Source organism: Leguminivora glycinivorella, chromosome Z (genome assembly GCF_023078275.1).
Source record: "Leguminivora glycinivorella isolate SPB_JAAS2020 chromosome Z, LegGlyc_1.1, whole genome shotgun sequence".
Taxonomy (NCBI): domain Eukaryota; kingdom Metazoa; phylum Arthropoda; class Insecta; order Lepidoptera; family Tortricidae; genus Leguminivora; species Leguminivora glycinivorella.
In genome coordinates this window covers 38520515-38536386 of record NC_062998.1, presented here as the reverse complement: position 1 = coordinate 38536386, position 15872 = coordinate 38520515, and the positions used below count along the sequence as shown (strand labels likewise).

The 15872-nt window shown below is 41.8% G+C and overlaps 2 protein-coding genes across 3 annotated transcripts in view; both read right to left on the bottom strand.

Annotated features, from left to right (window-relative positions):
* LOC125241811 (facilitated trehalose transporter Tret1-like) overlaps window positions 1-1386 on the bottom strand; it is a 40469-nt gene extending 39083 nt beyond the window's left edge. Inside the window, exon 1 of one of the 2 annotated variants that reach the window (XM_048150454.1) lies at window positions 1241-1386. The gene's annotated coding sequence lies outside the window, so the exon portion shown is untranslated. The remainder of the gene's footprint in view (window positions 1-1240) is intronic. The other variant, XM_048150455.1, reaches the window with a different exon arrangement.
* A 3309-nt stretch (window positions 1387-4695) lies between these two features.
* On the bottom strand, window positions 4696-8268 carry LOC125241815 (Y-box factor homolog). Its single transcript, XM_048150458.1, has 5 exons — window positions 8063-8268; window positions 6760-6823; window positions 6240-6455; window positions 6014-6157; window positions 4696-5506 (listed from the first exon to the last, which is right to left on the bottom strand). Exons 1-5 carry the CDS (start codon window positions 8169-8171, stop codon window positions 5236-5238), a joined length of 804 nt encoding a protein of 267 aa, XP_048006415.1. The 5' UTR covers window positions 8172-8268; the 3' UTR covers window positions 4696-5235.
* Between the last annotated feature and the right edge of the window lie 7604 nt (window positions 8269-15872).

The following is a 15872-nucleotide window of genomic DNA, read 5'->3' as shown; positions in this document are numbered from 1 at the left end:
AAAAAACTTGTATCTTCGTCTGTCAATGAAAAGAAAATTGTAGTAAGTATGTATAGAATGCATATAGATAGACTTACTGCGTTTTAACTTTGAGAAGCAGCGTGAGATACGAGATTTTTTAAAAGAAGTGACTTTATCATTATCGGTAAATTTTATATCAAAAGTAGGTATACTCTGTATACAGTGAAACCTGGATAAGTGAGACTTCAAGGGGCGAGACAATTTTTCTCACACAAAGAGGAATTCCAATTATCCAGGGTCTCAGTTAGACAGGTATAATAAAATGTATGTCACATTTACAGAGGGGTATCAGTATCACTAATAGAGGTTAGAATAGAGGATATGTCAGTTATAGAGGTGATAAATAAAGTGATTCGCAAACATTTTATATATAGTTATTATTAAATCGTATTCTTTAAAAATAATAGTCAAGCCTTGTCTTTAAATGAAATATAAGACTCGAACGTCATTACGTTTTAAACTTTTATACTTATTATAAAAGTTACTGTTTGATTTACAATTTTAATGTTATTTGGATACGAATTTAGTTTTAATTACTTAAAAAAAAAGGATACCCTTAAACTCGCCTACACACAAAGAACCAAGCGTGTAATTTAAAGATAGACTAATAATCACTTAATAAATTATGGAAATTAATTATCATTGAAGTCCAAGTTACAGAGGTAAATTCTTATAAAATTCTAAACAAATAATTAAGTGAATGTATTATGTACCTATTTCAAATATAGTCTCAGTAACAGAGGTAAAACACACGTTCTGTCTCACTAATAGAGGTAAATGTGACTATAAAATCGAAAAGGCTAATCCCAGCTATAGAAAGGTACTCTATTTATTGAAATATTTTATATGGACAAATATATTTTAATGTGTACGCTGCATCATACACAATGTATTTAAGGGTTAAGTAACTTCCTGTCTATTATAATACTATCAATATTCATTGTAACAAACAATACTAACACATTCGTAACAGCTTGTTTTTCTAATGTCATATTTTTTATTTATATATATTTATATATATGAAATATATTTTTATTTATTTATATATATGAAACAAGTAAAGAGTAAGTTTTGTCCCTCAGCTCCGAAAAAGAACTAGGTAAATATGAAACAAAAATCTTACGCAATGCTAAGTGAAAGTGTTAGACTTGGATAATAAAGTAGAATCCTATGTATAGGTATCGCGTACTGAAGTATAGTAGTATATTCTAAAACTTACCTTTTAATTTGCTATTTGTCAATCTACTTTAATTATTCAGCACTAACACTTCTACAGCCTACAATCAAAACGTTAGTAAGTTTTAAAAGAACGCGCGCGTTTGTGAGCCGTTATTCGCACTCGACTGGTATCGGTCCCTGCCCGCCCTATCGCACGCGCAGCTGCGCTTGTCATAATGACGTTTGCGTCGGTGTTGCTAGAGCCAATAGTTTTTCACCACACAACTGGTACAGATGCGCGAAAAGGGTGCCTTCGTATTTTTCCGGAAACGTTTGTATTTGTTATGCTAGTCAATGTCAGTACTAAAACGTAGTGATTCAATGCTCTTTGCTCGTGCCCACGACGCCAGCAACGCCTAAAGTAGCTATAGCGGACGCTGTCAGCCTGTCAAAGCAATCCCACCAAAAACTATCCAAGTCTCGATGGAGCTGCTTGTTTATCTCTAAAATGTATGAAATCTAGACAAAGTCGTGACAAGTCTAAGGTTCCTTACTACGATTTCTTTATTATAATTATAGTTAATGTTGTGTGACTTGACCGTTGAAGAGTAGCGGTTCTGACGACAGATTGATGCAATGGTGTCATGAAGCAAGCACCTGGTTTTGTACCCTTCAACGAGCTTGACAAAATTTGACTTGAAAACTGAATTAATATGCTTAACAAACATAACAAAGAGAAGAAATCTCCTAACATGAACTATATGCTTCGGTGAGGAGTTCCGTTCTGATCATCATCAAATGTAAAATTTGTAATGTACGTCCCTAATTTTCCCATAAAGAAAGTCACTATACGTGTGCTTCCTCATGGATCCCATCTCTAGAATTTGAGCTGGTCCAAAATGTGTCATGAAAACCCAACATGCTAAACGAACATAATGAAGAGAACTAATCTCCGAGCATGAGCTATGCGTCGTTGAGGAGTTCCGTTCTGCTCATCATCAGCAGTTGTACTGCACCAAATGTCACTGTTCTGAACAAAAATGCATAAGTACTGTTCTTATGAACATACCAGCCACAATGAGCAACGACGGTTTAATATGGGACTGACAAAGCCCATACCAAAAAAACGGCCAAGAGCGTGTCGGGCCACGCTCAGTGTAGGGTTCCGTAGTTTCTCGTATTATTTTCAAAAACTGTTCAACCTATCAAGTTCAAAATAATTTTCCTAGAAAGTTTTTATAAAGATCTACTATTGTGATTTTTTAAACTTATGGTTCAAAAGTTAGAGCCCCCCCTCCTCGTTTGGAAGCTGGTTACCAACCATGGCTACGAATCGGTAATGATTTTGTAACCGTTACAACACGGGATTATTTTTCCCGTTTCGAAACCGGTTACCAATCGGTAATGGGAAAGTCCCAATTTGAAAGCCAATTATGAATTGGGATATTTTTTCCGTTTGTTGTGGTTACTATTCAATCAAAATAAGTTTTTTTGCAAATATTTAAGTTTTGGCACAAGCTTTTATCACTGTGATGTTTCTAAATTAAGCTTTTCACTCTCGTACCGTACTATTAGGCCACTCAGCAAGCTTCGTGGCCTAAACATGGTACTCGACTGAAAAGCTTTGTAATTTATCACGATTGTATAAAATACTATTACTAGATGGGGATACGACATTTCATAACAGCGTTCCTATGACCACCTTTCTGCTCCATCATCAGATCAGCTTCATGATACCATAAATATTGCATTGTCACGTGATTTACATGTGTGAAAAATTTCAGCTCAATCTGAAAGTGGGCCAAATTTAGCTTCTACGTTTTGACCCAAAAGGAAAGGCAAGTAAAATAAAAGCTTGTAAAAATTTCAAAATCAGTCCAGTAATGAGGGAGACATCGTTAACATAAAAAACCTTGAGATTTGGGCGGCGGCTAAGTGACATTTGATGAAGTGGAATAATAAACAAATAAATATTATAGGACATTCTTACACAGATTGACTGAGCCCCACGGTAAGCTCAAGAAGGCTTGTGTTGTGGGTACTCAGACGATATACACCGTGTTTCCGGTATCACTCAAAACCTCAGACACCCCAACTGATTTTTATTTTTTTAAACGTATCTAGATTATTCATTTTTTAATTTGATGATTATTATTTTTTTAAATTGAATATTTAATTTTCTGTGCAGCTCTACTCGACTTTTAACTCTACATCCAATAAAATAATTGCTAGCTACCATCGTAAACCTTAAAACTGATTAATTGTGTACGTTACTGCAACGACATAAGGTTTACCAATAGACAGCTATGTCACCTGTAAAGCACGTTAAACTGTGTCACAGTAAACTTCAAATTGGACAGGTGACGCAGTAAGCAAATTTAAACCTAACATCCAAAATGACAAAGTTGTAATTAGGTAAGAGTTCAATTGGTTATGACTTATGATAAACTTTAAAATTAAAGTGACGCACAACGTCAAACTCGTAGCGGAAAAAATAATCGTCCAAGTAACCAGCCAGTATTAATACCCCTAAATACTGAAAAAGGTATACAACCTCTAGCAATATGATATGCACAATGTTGTATTACGAATTTGTAGAATGGGCACGTAAACAATAACTAATAATACAAATTAAAACAATAGTTATTTGTTATACAAGGGGGCAAAGTTGTATTTTAACGCTGAGTGTGGAATTGAAAAACGAGCAAGTGAAAGGATTCTATAGTTGAACCACGAGTGAAGCGAGTGGTTCGAGAATAGAATCCTGAACTTGCGAGTTTTTTAACACACGAGAAGTAAAATACATTTGCACCCGAGTGTAACACAAAACTTTTCCCCTCACTATAGCGAGGAAACTACAACGCAAAAAATGCATTTACACTGCTTCCAGTAGTTCCACAGGTGGTAAATCATCTTTATTACTAGATTCACCTACTTTTATCAATTTTAAAGCAGTTAATTTGACTTTATTCAAGGTCAAATTACTTTACCCACTAGTGGATAAAATGCGTTTTTACCCGCTGGTATTAAAGGACAAAACACGTGTTTCCGAGCTAGTGAGGGGAAAAAAATATTACCCCCATCAAGATATAGCTCAATCGATTCTACTCTCGATTCTGAACAAACGGTTTTCAGGTTTTTAGTGTTAAGTGAAACACGGTGTATATAATATATATAAATACTTATATACATAGAAAACATCCATGACTCAGGAACAAATATCTGTGCTCATCACACAAATAAATGCCCTTACCGGGATTCGAACCCGGGACCGCGGCGCAGCAGGCAGGGTCACTACCGACTGCGCCAGACCGGTCGTCAAAAACGTCGTCGTCGGTAATAAAAATTCATAAACATCTTCCACCAGGCTCCCCATTAGAAATCCATCTGATAGGCCCTAACCTAATTTCGTTGTTTTAGTAGGTACTTATTACTTGATATCAACGAATAATGCCATAGCAAATTAAATTGTCCGGCGAGGGTGAAAAAAATTGTCTTGATGTTAAATGAAATATGTTTCACACAGGTATAAAGAAGTTTTTAATCTTCCAAGTGGGTACAGTACTTCTAATTAAAATTAAAATAATTTCGTAACATGCAGCACAAAATAAAACTAGAAACAAAAGTTTCTCACATTACTCAATTTAATTGGGGCACCAGGGACCTGCATATCCCTTACTATATCAAACGTTAATTGCACAAATTTTTCCTCTTCATAGATTTGATTTAAAATCAGAAATACATTAATATACACAAAGAAAAAATACTGCAAGTAAAAAATGCAAAATTTAAAAAGTTAGAACAATAAATTATTTTTTTTATTAATAAAATATCACATCTTAAATCCATGATACTTGCAGTTCTTTTTATTGTACCTCCCCACCATTAATGAATGAAAGATAAATTGTTGTTATAATTACGAAGATCTCATTTCTCAGAGCCTGATACAACATTGAAACAACACTGGTTGAACAGACAGTAAATGTGATGGGAGTGTGGCACAGCTAGAATTAACATGCACTACAAGGGGTTGTGCCACACCAAGATGCCGGGTGTTTAGGCCTGGCTCTCATTGGTGGTAGTCTCGATGGTGGTGCCCGCAGGTTTGGTGGTCTTGGGCTTGGCCTGTTGAGTCGGCTGCGGCTGCGGGGATGACGTGGTGGCGGGGGCCTCGCCCTCCTGGCCGTTCTGTCGTGGCTGGCCGCCAGCCGGGCCCTGGCCCTGGTAGTTGTTGCGCGGACGCATGCGACGGAATCCGCCACCGCCACGGTTCATGGGTCCTGGCCCAGCTCCACGACGTCCGCCGCGGAAGTTACGACGGAAGTAACTGCAATGAAGTTTACATTTTAATCATAGTGAAATTATTAATCAATAAAAGAACAAATCAAAAAATTTTGATAATTTGATTTGTTTAATAACATTTAAATTCTTAATTCCCATCGTGCAGCGCGCAGGCGCAACAAGATGGCGTCGACCCAAGAATGACAAATGGGCGCGTTTAAGTTATATTAAGGACGTGTTGCACGTTTGCGTCCGTGGCCCACAAATGGTGTCGGCGGAAGACCAGCGCTGACTGTATGGTTAGCATTATGCTGAGGCGGGACCATTTCGTGGTAAACGATAATTTTTATATTATGTTCTAATAATTAAATGTTTGTATTTTTAATACCTATTTTAATTTGCCACGAATAAACGATTTCTATTCTATTCTATTCTATAATTGACCATCTGTTTCCAAATTTCTTTTACTAAATCAAAACATACCACCACAAACTCGGCTACATGTTAAATTAGTACAAATTGTAACATATTTTCTTGGACAGAGTCCACTTACCTACGCTGAGGCGGTGCACTGCCTCCCTCCTGCCCCTCATCCCCTTGGGCGCCCCCCTGGTTGGGTGGGGGTCCGCGGCGTCCCATGCCACCTCTGCGTGGAGCGCCTTCACCGCCACGTCCGCCGCCTTGACGGGGGTAATACCTAGAAAGAAAAGTTGTAAGCAGTTGTCATGAAAGTTCTATGTAAGTATACAAATATTATGCAGTTGATATAAAATTCTTACTGGCGATGGAAACCGCGGCGCTTGTCAGCTGCGTAAGGCGAGCCCTTTACTGGCTCGCCGCCGGGACCAGTTACTCCAGCTGCTTCATAGCCTTTTTCCCCGGCGACCACGGCAAACTCCACTGCCTCGCCGTCTCCGACCGAGCGCACAGCTTTGCGTGGGTTGTTCCGGGCAATTGCAGTTTGATGTACAAACACATCCTCCTTGGTGTCATTCCTGAAAAATTAAATTTGTTTAGAACATTTTCCAATATAATTACACATAGCAGGAAGTTACCATTTTTAACTTTTTAATTAGGAGGAGAATGTGACATATGTTAAGCTTGAGCACATTTTATTTAAAAATGGAAATCTGACTATTACAGACAAGGTTTGACAGATCATTTTGTGAATCGGTCTTCATTAAGTATGGCTTTGAAATTGCAACTCTATTCCAATCCAACTTAGCTCCAAGTGTGGGTAATGAAAACTAGTAATAAGACCATGCTAATGAATAATTAGAATAAAATGTATAGTATTACCTGTTGATAAATCCATATCCACTCTTGACGTTGAACCATTTGACGGTGCCGGATACTTTTTCAGCTATGTAAAAAAGAAGTTATTAGTACATACACAATACAAAACTTACAGTAACATGAAAAATGTTTGAATAAATAAGTTATTCAATATTAATTAGTCTGCTCACATTACTTAAGTAACAATGAATATAAATAGAGGCTGGAACAATTTATTTCACTCCATACATATACAAAGGATGGAATTAACAAGTTTACTGTGTTAGAGTTGAAAACTCCGTGCAAAGTTAATTGCAACTTACACTAATTGACACAGTGAAGATGCTGTAAACAGAGCCTATAATATGTGAGAAGACTTTACATTGGCTAAGATTTAATTAATCAATAAGCTCTGTATGTGTAAACTACTGACATGAAGTATCCTTTAGTAGTCAACTATGTGCCAAGTAATGATTTATGGGTTATAGGAAGGATGGGAAACCACGCAAAAGATGGGTTGATGACATTGTAAAGGTAGCAGGAAGGAACTGGATGGACACCGCTCAGAACAGAGTAAAATGGCTAAGCTTGGAGGAGGCCTTTACCTTATCAGGGACCACAAATAACTAAAAGAGAAATGAAATGAAGAGTAAAGAAGAAAGACAATCTTCAATACCATGCTCAAATTTAATAAGTATGGATAACTTCAGTATAACAAAAAAAATCTAGAAATTAAATCCAATATTCTTGTATGAGGAAACAGTTCATTTATCTTTTTGAGTAAGCAAATAAACAAGTTTGTTTATACACAATTTATGATTTAAACTTTCACACTTTCACTAATAATAAGAAGAACGCATTTGAACTGAAATCAATATGTAATAGAATAAACAGCCTTCAATGCATCAGCCGTGCTAGTTGGAATCTAATTTGATACTTTATACGGTGTTGTAGCCGTGCAGGTATACAGAATTATGTTGTAGCACTTGCAGTATCTGTCCTGAGACGAATTCATCTGCGTCGAATCGCAACGCGAGCACTGGGACGCATCTCCGGTATTGATTTAGCCTGCGTCGCGATGCACCAGGTACCCACGCGAGAGTGCGCCGGGATCAACATTCGATCAATAAGGCTTCTAGGCGGCCAAATAGTAATTTAGACATGACCAAAACACTCAAATCAATCAAAACTAACGCAAACACTAAGTAATGTCCCTATTTATATCGAAATAAACACAGAAATAATGAATTTTATAGTTTAGCGGCCATGTGCTTTCGATAACATAATGCCGGGCACCCGAAAACTAAGATGGCGTAGCGGCACTTACCAATGACCTGCTTTTGTTTGGCCGCTTTAGCTTGTTGCGGCTGGGTTGATGGGTCTTGTTGCTGTTGTGGTTGGGGCTGCGGCTGCGGCGCCTTTTCGGTATCAGCCATGGTGTAATTGGCGAACGGCGATGGTGGCTAGATGGTAAAAATCCTCCACGACCTCTCCTCGATGTTAACTGTTCTGCTCTTCGATCGTGACAAGACAAATATAGAGAGAATTTAGGGACGCGCGCAATAGTGACATGAAATAAGTTTTTTTATTAATTATCGACTATCGATAGTTTTGTATAAAATTATATTATTATATAGGATAAACATCAAACTTTGTATTTTATTAATTGTTATACATTCCTAAATACATAACACATTTAATACCAAACAAATTTTGCGAACTTTTATTATTTACTTAGTAATCTTTTTCTTTTTTTCTCTAGTCATAATTCTTTATAAATTTCAGCTGGATAGCTGGATTACTGCCCCGCAAAAAAGAGTAGAAATTAAAAAGTGGCAACATCGTAGAGTCGTCTCGTTCTCACCGATTGATTTTTTTGGACGGCAGAGCACTGCGATGTTGCCACTCTTTATTTTTCTACTCTTTTTGCCAGGCTGTAAAGCTAGGAACATACTACGCGGACGTCCGTCGTAAATCGACCGCGGACGGGAATCTGGACAATTAAATTACATAGAACCGTGCAAACTATCGGTCGACGGACGTGGACGTCGCCTTGACCGCATGGACGTCAGATCGAAATCTGGCTCGCTGGATGTTTTGTTCCGTGCACACTGATCGGTCGCGGTCGCGGTCGATTTACGACGGACGTCCGCGTAGTATGTTCCTAGCTTAAAGCAAGGACCAAGGAACATACTACGCAGACGTCCGTTGTAAATCGACCGCGACCGCGACCGATCAGTGTGCACGGTCACAAAACATCCAGCGAGCCAGATTTCGATCGGACGTCCATGCGCTCAAGGTCACGTCCACGTCCGTCGACCGATAGTTTGCACGGTTAAGTATATATTCAAGCTAGGAACATACTACGCGGACGTCCGTCGTAAAACAACCGCGACCGCGACCTATCAGTGTGCACGGAACAAAACATCCAGAGAGCCAGATTTCGATCGGACGTCCGTGCGCTCAAGGCCACGTCCGCGTCCGTCGACCGATAGTTTGCACGGTTATGTGTATTTCCATTGTCCAGATTCCCGTCCGCGGTCGATTCACGACGGACATCCGCGTAGTGTGTTCCTAGCTTCATTGTCCAGATCTCCGTCCGCGGTCGATCGACGACGGACGTCCGCGTAGTATGTTCCTAGCTTAAGGGTGCGCGCCCTACGGGCAACAAAGTTGCTCGGCGACTTACGTATTTGTATGAAAAGTTGCGTCGCTTCGTGTGCGCACTTTCATACTAGCCTATAGACCGATGATGTGAGCGACAAAAAAGTCGCCGCCAAAAGTTGCACGTGTGCGCGCTCTCTTAATCGATGTCTTTTTAATGTTTATATTATATGTTTTGTTTAGTACATAACGAATAAAACAAAGAAAACAATTAGATAGTTGCAGCAAATTGAAAGCAAGGACTATCGCGGAAATCTGAGTTCTCAAATTGAGGGCAATTTTGTCACCGCAACTTTTTTGTATCTAAAGCGCCCTCCACACTGAAACTTTTTGCGTATCGAAACCATACTCGCGTTCGCGGCGTCGCGCCGCGATACGCACTCGAGTGTGGAGAGCGCTTATCAATCTTATCATGCATCCAGTCTATGGGCTAGTATGAAAATAAATAAATATAATATGATGAAATAGACCGGATGTTTGAGCGACAAAATAGTTGCGGCGACAAAGTTGCCCATGGGCGCATGTCTAACCTAAAATAAGTAAGTTAGTGCTTAATAAATTTTTCATCACACTCGCACGCTAAATGTGCTATTGCACGCAGCCGGAGAGTGAGTTATAGAAAAATCGTTCTCCTTAGGGAATTAAGAAATTTCTAGTACTGTATTGGACTCTTTTTTACCTTTTTGCATATTTTTTATAATGCAAGTGTGATGAAAAACATTGTGTATAACTCGGGAAGTAGGAATATTACTAACTCGAGTCTTTACTTTGAATATTACTTACTCTCGTTTGTAATATTCAACTTCCTCCCCTTGTTGCACAATGTACTAATAAAGAAAGGTGGCTTCTATTTTGACATATTCCGTGTTTATAATACAGCCGAGAACGCGTTTTGTATTTGCTCCTTTACATGATGGTCCATCATTCTGGCTCATCAATAAAGACTGATGTCGGACCAGCAGGATGGCAATGAGATGGCTGAAGCTAGAAACCTACTATATACGCGGACGTCCGCCGTCGCGCGACCGCGTACGCGGATCTAGACAATGAACATACACTTGACCGTGCAAACTGTCGATCGTTTACGTGGCCTTGAGCGCACGGACGTTCGATCGAAATCTGGTTCGCTGGATGTTTTGGTTAGCCGAAGCCACGTCCCGAAAACCGTGCACACTGATCGGTCGCGGTAGCGCGACCGCGGACGTCCGCGTAGTATGTTCCTAGCTTTAAGCTAGGAAAATACTACGCGGACGTCCGTTGTAAATCGACCGCGACCGCGACCGATCAGTGTGCACGGAACAAAACATCCAGCGAGCCAGATTTCGATCGGACGTCCATGCGCTCAAGGCCACGTCCACGTCCGTCGACCGATAGTTTGCACGGTTAAGTGTATAACTAGTTTTGCCTTTGCGTGCTTGGGAGCACTCTCTGCCCGCAGCTCGGCCTGCGGCCTCGCGTGCTTGGGAGCCTAAGTCAGACACGCTCCGGGCCTTCGGCCCTCCGCGTAGTTACTGTGGGGGTTGTAGGGAAGTTGGAGCTTAAACACGACCCAATAGTAAAAGTGTCTTGAGAAGCTCACGACGGGCCTGCGGCCTGCGGCCTCCGGCCCGTCGTTTCGCTTCTCTAAGACACTTTTACTATTGGGTCGTGTTTAAGCTCCAACTTCCCGGTCCGCCGGCGAGCCGATCAGGGACGCTCCGGGCCTTCGGCCCTACGCGGAGCTCGGCCTTCGGCCTTCGCTCGGTTTCGAAGCTCCGCGTCGGGCCTTCGGCCCGCCGCTTCGCTTGACACTTGGGGTTAGCAGTTTGACCGCGTGGGTTCGCCCCGCGGGCCTGAGCGGCCCGCCGGGCTCACGTATCCTTCATGTGGACGCCATCTAGGGTACCTACATCGAGCGAAAGAATTCGGCCTTCGCACAACTACGACAGCTCCGCGTCGGGCCTTCGGCCCGCCGCGTCGCTTTTTAGACACTGATAATTATACACGTTAAACTTCCGTGAGACATATTCAAATAATTAATTGAAATACGGTTGTACTCACGTTATTATATCGCTATTGCTGCGACATGTTTCGGGCCAATTCGGAGGCCCCTCTTCAGGCGTATAGGAGTTCACGCGACGGCTAGACTCCGCAAACTGAAACGCGCCGCTCGCCGCTCCGCCCGCTGCGCGCGCGCTGATAGGACGGGGGAGGGGGGCGCAGAGCAGTCTGCTGCTGTAGTTGTTGTGTAGAGTTCTGGTAGCGCGGCTGTGTCGACCGATGGAGGTAAGCACACTGCACTCACTGTGTCCACACGATTGTCAAAACACATTTTCCGCTTCACATTAGGTATTACCGGTTTCCATGCTGGTGGCAACATCCAGCCTCCGTCCCGATTGAAATTAGGGCGGCGTCCGATTTCAATGGCCTCGAGAACTTTGCGTGGTACAAAACATTTCTCCCGTACCAACAACCTTGCTCTATCGAAGCGTATAAAATGGGACGCGCCGGTATCGTACGCGTGCTCTGCCACTGCGGAATTCCTGGTGTCCATGTTCTTCACGCTTCGTATGTGTTCCGACAACCTCGCGGAGACATTCCTTCCAGTCTCGCCGACATACGCTCTACCACAGTCACAAGGTATCTCGTATACCCCCGGGCTACCCAGTGGGTCCTTATCTTTAGGAGAGCGCAGCACCTGCCTTACCTTTGTGTGGGGGCGGAAAATTGTCCTCATGCTAAACCTACGGCGTAATAGGCGTCCAATGGTATCCGTTACCCCTTTAATGAAAGGCAAGAAAACAGGCGCTCTCTCGACCGTATATGTTCGCCGTAACGTGCTCGCACTTGCCGCCCGCTGACAGCAGCAGACTGCTCTGCGCCCCCCTCCCCCGTCCTATCAGCGCGCGCGCAGCGGGCGGAGCGGCGAGCGGCGCGTTTCAGTTTGCGGAGTCTAGCCGTCGCGTGAACTCCTATACGCCTGAAGAGGGGCCTCCGAATTGGCCCGAAACATGTCGCAGCAATAGCGATATAATAACGTGAGTACAACCGTATTTCAATTAATTACTTTGATAATTGTTTTGTTTGGGAGCACTGTCTATCCGCAGCTCGGCCTGCGGCCTTCGCGTGCTTGGGAGCCTCTCCGTCACGCTCCGGGCCTTCGGCCCTCCGCGTAGTTACTGTGGGGGTTGTAGGGAAGTTGGAGGTTACACACGACCCAATAGTAAAAGTGTCTTGAGAAGCTCACGACGGGCCTGCGGCCTCCGGCCCGTCGTTTCGCTTCTCTAATACACTTTTACTATTGGGTCGTGTTTAAGCTCCAACTTCCCGGTCCGCCGGCGAGCCGATCAGGGACGCTCCGGGCCTTCGGCCCTACGCGGAGCTCGGCCTTCGGCCTTCGCTTGGCTCCGAAGCTCCGCGTCGGGCCTTCGGCCCGCCGCTTCGCTTGTTAAAATACTTTTTGTTATTGTTTTGCTTGGGAGCACAGTCGGTGCTTGGGAGCACTCTGCCCGCAGCTCGGCCTGCGGCCTTCGCGTGCTTGGAAGCCTCTCAGGCACGCTCCGGGCCTTCGGCCCTCCGCGTAGTTACTGTGAGAGTTGTAGGTAAGTTGGAGCTTAAACACGACCCAATAGTAAAAGTGTCTTGAGAAGCTCACGACGGGCCTGCGGCCTGCGGCCTCCGGCCCGTCGTTTCGCTTCTCTAAGACACTTTTACTATTGGGTCGTCTTTAAACTCCAACTTCCCGGTCCGCCGGCGAGCCGGTCAGGGACGCTCCGGGCCTTCGGCCCTACGCGGAGCTCGGCCTTCGGCCTTCGCTGGTTTCGAAGCTCCGCGTCGGGCCGTTGGCCCGCCGCTTCGCTTATTTAGATACTTTTTGTTATTGTTTTCTTGGGAGCACAGTCTGCACGCAGCTCGGCCTGCGGCCTTCGCGTGCTTGGGAGCACTCTGCCCGCAGCTCGGCCTGCGGCCTTCGCGTACTTGGGAGCCTGTCAGACACGCTCCGGGCCTTCGGCCCTCCGCGTAGTTACTGTGGGGATTGTAGGATTTGTAGGGAAGTTGGACCTCCGGCCTGCGGCTTTTACTTATATTTACTTGCTTGGGAGCACTGTCTGTACGCAGCTCGGAACTTGGACCGGAGCAATGACCGTCGGGCTGTAGAACGCTCCCTCAGGCTGGTAGGGAAATTTGACTTTGTCCCCTCTCGCCGCCGTTTTTGACTTTTCCAAAAATTTTTTTTTCTCATTTCTATTTTTGGCCCCCGCTCTTACCACGTGCCAAATTTGAACGCGCTCGGACCGAAAATATAAAAAAAAAATTTCAAAATCGGCCATTTTGAAATTTTGTAAATGCCATTCGATGGACCTCAGATAACTGTACAACATTAGTTTAAGCACTATTAACCTTTTTCCTACCGTTACGGAGCTATGGGGATTTAAAAAAAAACCCTCCATACAAACTGGTAGGGAAATTTGACTTTGTCCCCTCTCGCCACCGTTTTTGACTTTTCCAAATTTTTTTTTTCTCATTTCTATTTTTAGCCCCCGTTCTTACCACGTGCCAAATTTGAACGCGCTCGGACCGAAAATAAAAAAAAAAAATTTCAAAGTCGGCCATTTTGAAATTTTGTAAATGCCATTCGATGGAGCTCAGATAACTGTACAACATTAGTTCAAGCACTATTAACCTTTTCCCTACCGTTATGGAGCTATGGGGATTTAAAAAAGGACCTCCATACAAATTTCAATTGGCCTTCAAAGGGCGCCATTTTGAATTTTTCAAAATTTTCTTTTTGTATACTAATCTTGGGGTGGCTGTCTACCCGTGTGCAAAATTTCAGCGCGCTCGGACCATTTTGCGACCCATTTTGAAAAAAAAAAAAAGTCTCAAATAGTGTATTTTTCTATTCGTTTTAGCCTTGACCTGTGTCGCCATCTAGTGTTTGCAATAAATAGTACTTACATCAACCGAAAGAATTCTGTCTTAACAGTACAACTACTGCACACGAGATGGCGCGCGAAGAAAAACTCATGAAAACTCGAAAATTCGCGTTTTCCGGGACCTAAGGATAAGTTAGACCGATTTTTCACCCCCAAAAACCCCCACATAACAAATTTCTGCGAAATCGTTAGAGCGGTTTCCGAGATCGTCAGTGTAAATAAATATATATATAAATAAATAAATAAATAAATAAATATACAAGAATTGCTCGTTTAAAAGTATAAGATTCATTGTCCAGATCCCCGTCCGCGGTCGATCGACGACGGACGTCCGCGTAGTATGTTCCTAGCTTTACCAGTGTCTTTTCGTCCGCGCATATTTAAGGTACGCAGCACGTGGCCCATTACAAATATAAAAATATAGTGTAAACGTGTTTTATACCAATTAAACGATTTATTTGTGTAACAACTAATTACAACTTCAGTCAATACTCTTAGAGTCGAGTAAATTTGAATTTCGCTCCTTTTTGTTTTTGACTTACTTGTTTGATACATATATACTATTATTTTTTATTTCTCTTTTTCCAAATTTCCATTGCTCTTGTTAAAATAATGTCGATATAACATCTACACGTCACTAGCTCCGAGTTTTTTTTAATACGTCTTTGGATTCAAATAATTTAAGCAAAAAAGCACATAAAAAAGTATTGCTTATTCCTTTGTATTAATTAACAGAAGAACTTTAATTAATTTACATTAATAGGTTAAGCTATTTTAGAACCGAAAATTACGTAAACAAGATATTTAATGATAAATGTTGCCAATATCTTGCGCAGATATAGCTTAAAAAAACGAAAATATGCGAAAATATAGTTTTATTTTTTATAATTATTATATACAATGGGTACTTTAGTTAAAGTATGATTTTTATAGTGTGTTTTAATAAATCCGTAAACAAGTGATCCGGGATCAATCGTGCAATTCGGACTTTTTGTATTTGGCATGTATGAAACTGACACTGACAGCTGATTTAGCGAGTGTCGACAAAACAAAGCTAAGCGGTAAATTGGAGCAATTATTATCGATATTATTTTACCATTTTAATCATTCTATTATTTACTTACATAACCAAGACACAATAGGCTTACACTGGAAAATATAATTTTTTATATGGTGTAATCGGAATATATATAGCACCTTACTTTTTTACTGTAAGTGCAACTAATTGTCAGAAAACGTGTGAGATGGATTTGTTGCAGTTGATTATTAGCTGCGTATAGGTTATTAATGACGATAGTATTCTAGATCCAGCTACGCAATTTACTGTCTTCTGTCGTATTGGTATATTCTGTTGAAGTTTCGACCTATGTATTGTAATATAGGACCAATAATTCCTACATCTCTAAATCACTAATTTTTGCAAGCTCTCCCTTTGACTCTGTTTCATGTGCTCCATTAAAATTAATCTGAATGTCTGCAAAATTACACTAACTTGAAAAAAGAATACATGCACTCCTTTAAACTTACTTGATTGGCCTCCTAAATTTCCTCATTGGG

What these genes read in the sequence shown, in the direction of transcription:
- LOC125241815 (XM_048150458.1), bottom strand. Translation starts at nt 8,171, where the DNA reads ATGGCTGATACCGAAAAGGCGCCGCAGCCGCAGCCCCAACCACAACAG. An exon ending in CAAACAAAAGCAGGTCATTG is followed by an intron (nt 6,824 to 8,062) that starts GTAAGTGCCGCT and finishes TTTTTTACATAG; the next exon opens with CTGAAAAAGTATCCGGCACC. An exon ending in AGTGCACCGCCTCAGCGTAG is followed by an intron (nt 5,507 to 6,013) that starts GTAAGTGGACTC and finishes ACTTCATTGCAG; the next exon opens with TTACTTCCGTCGTAACTTCC.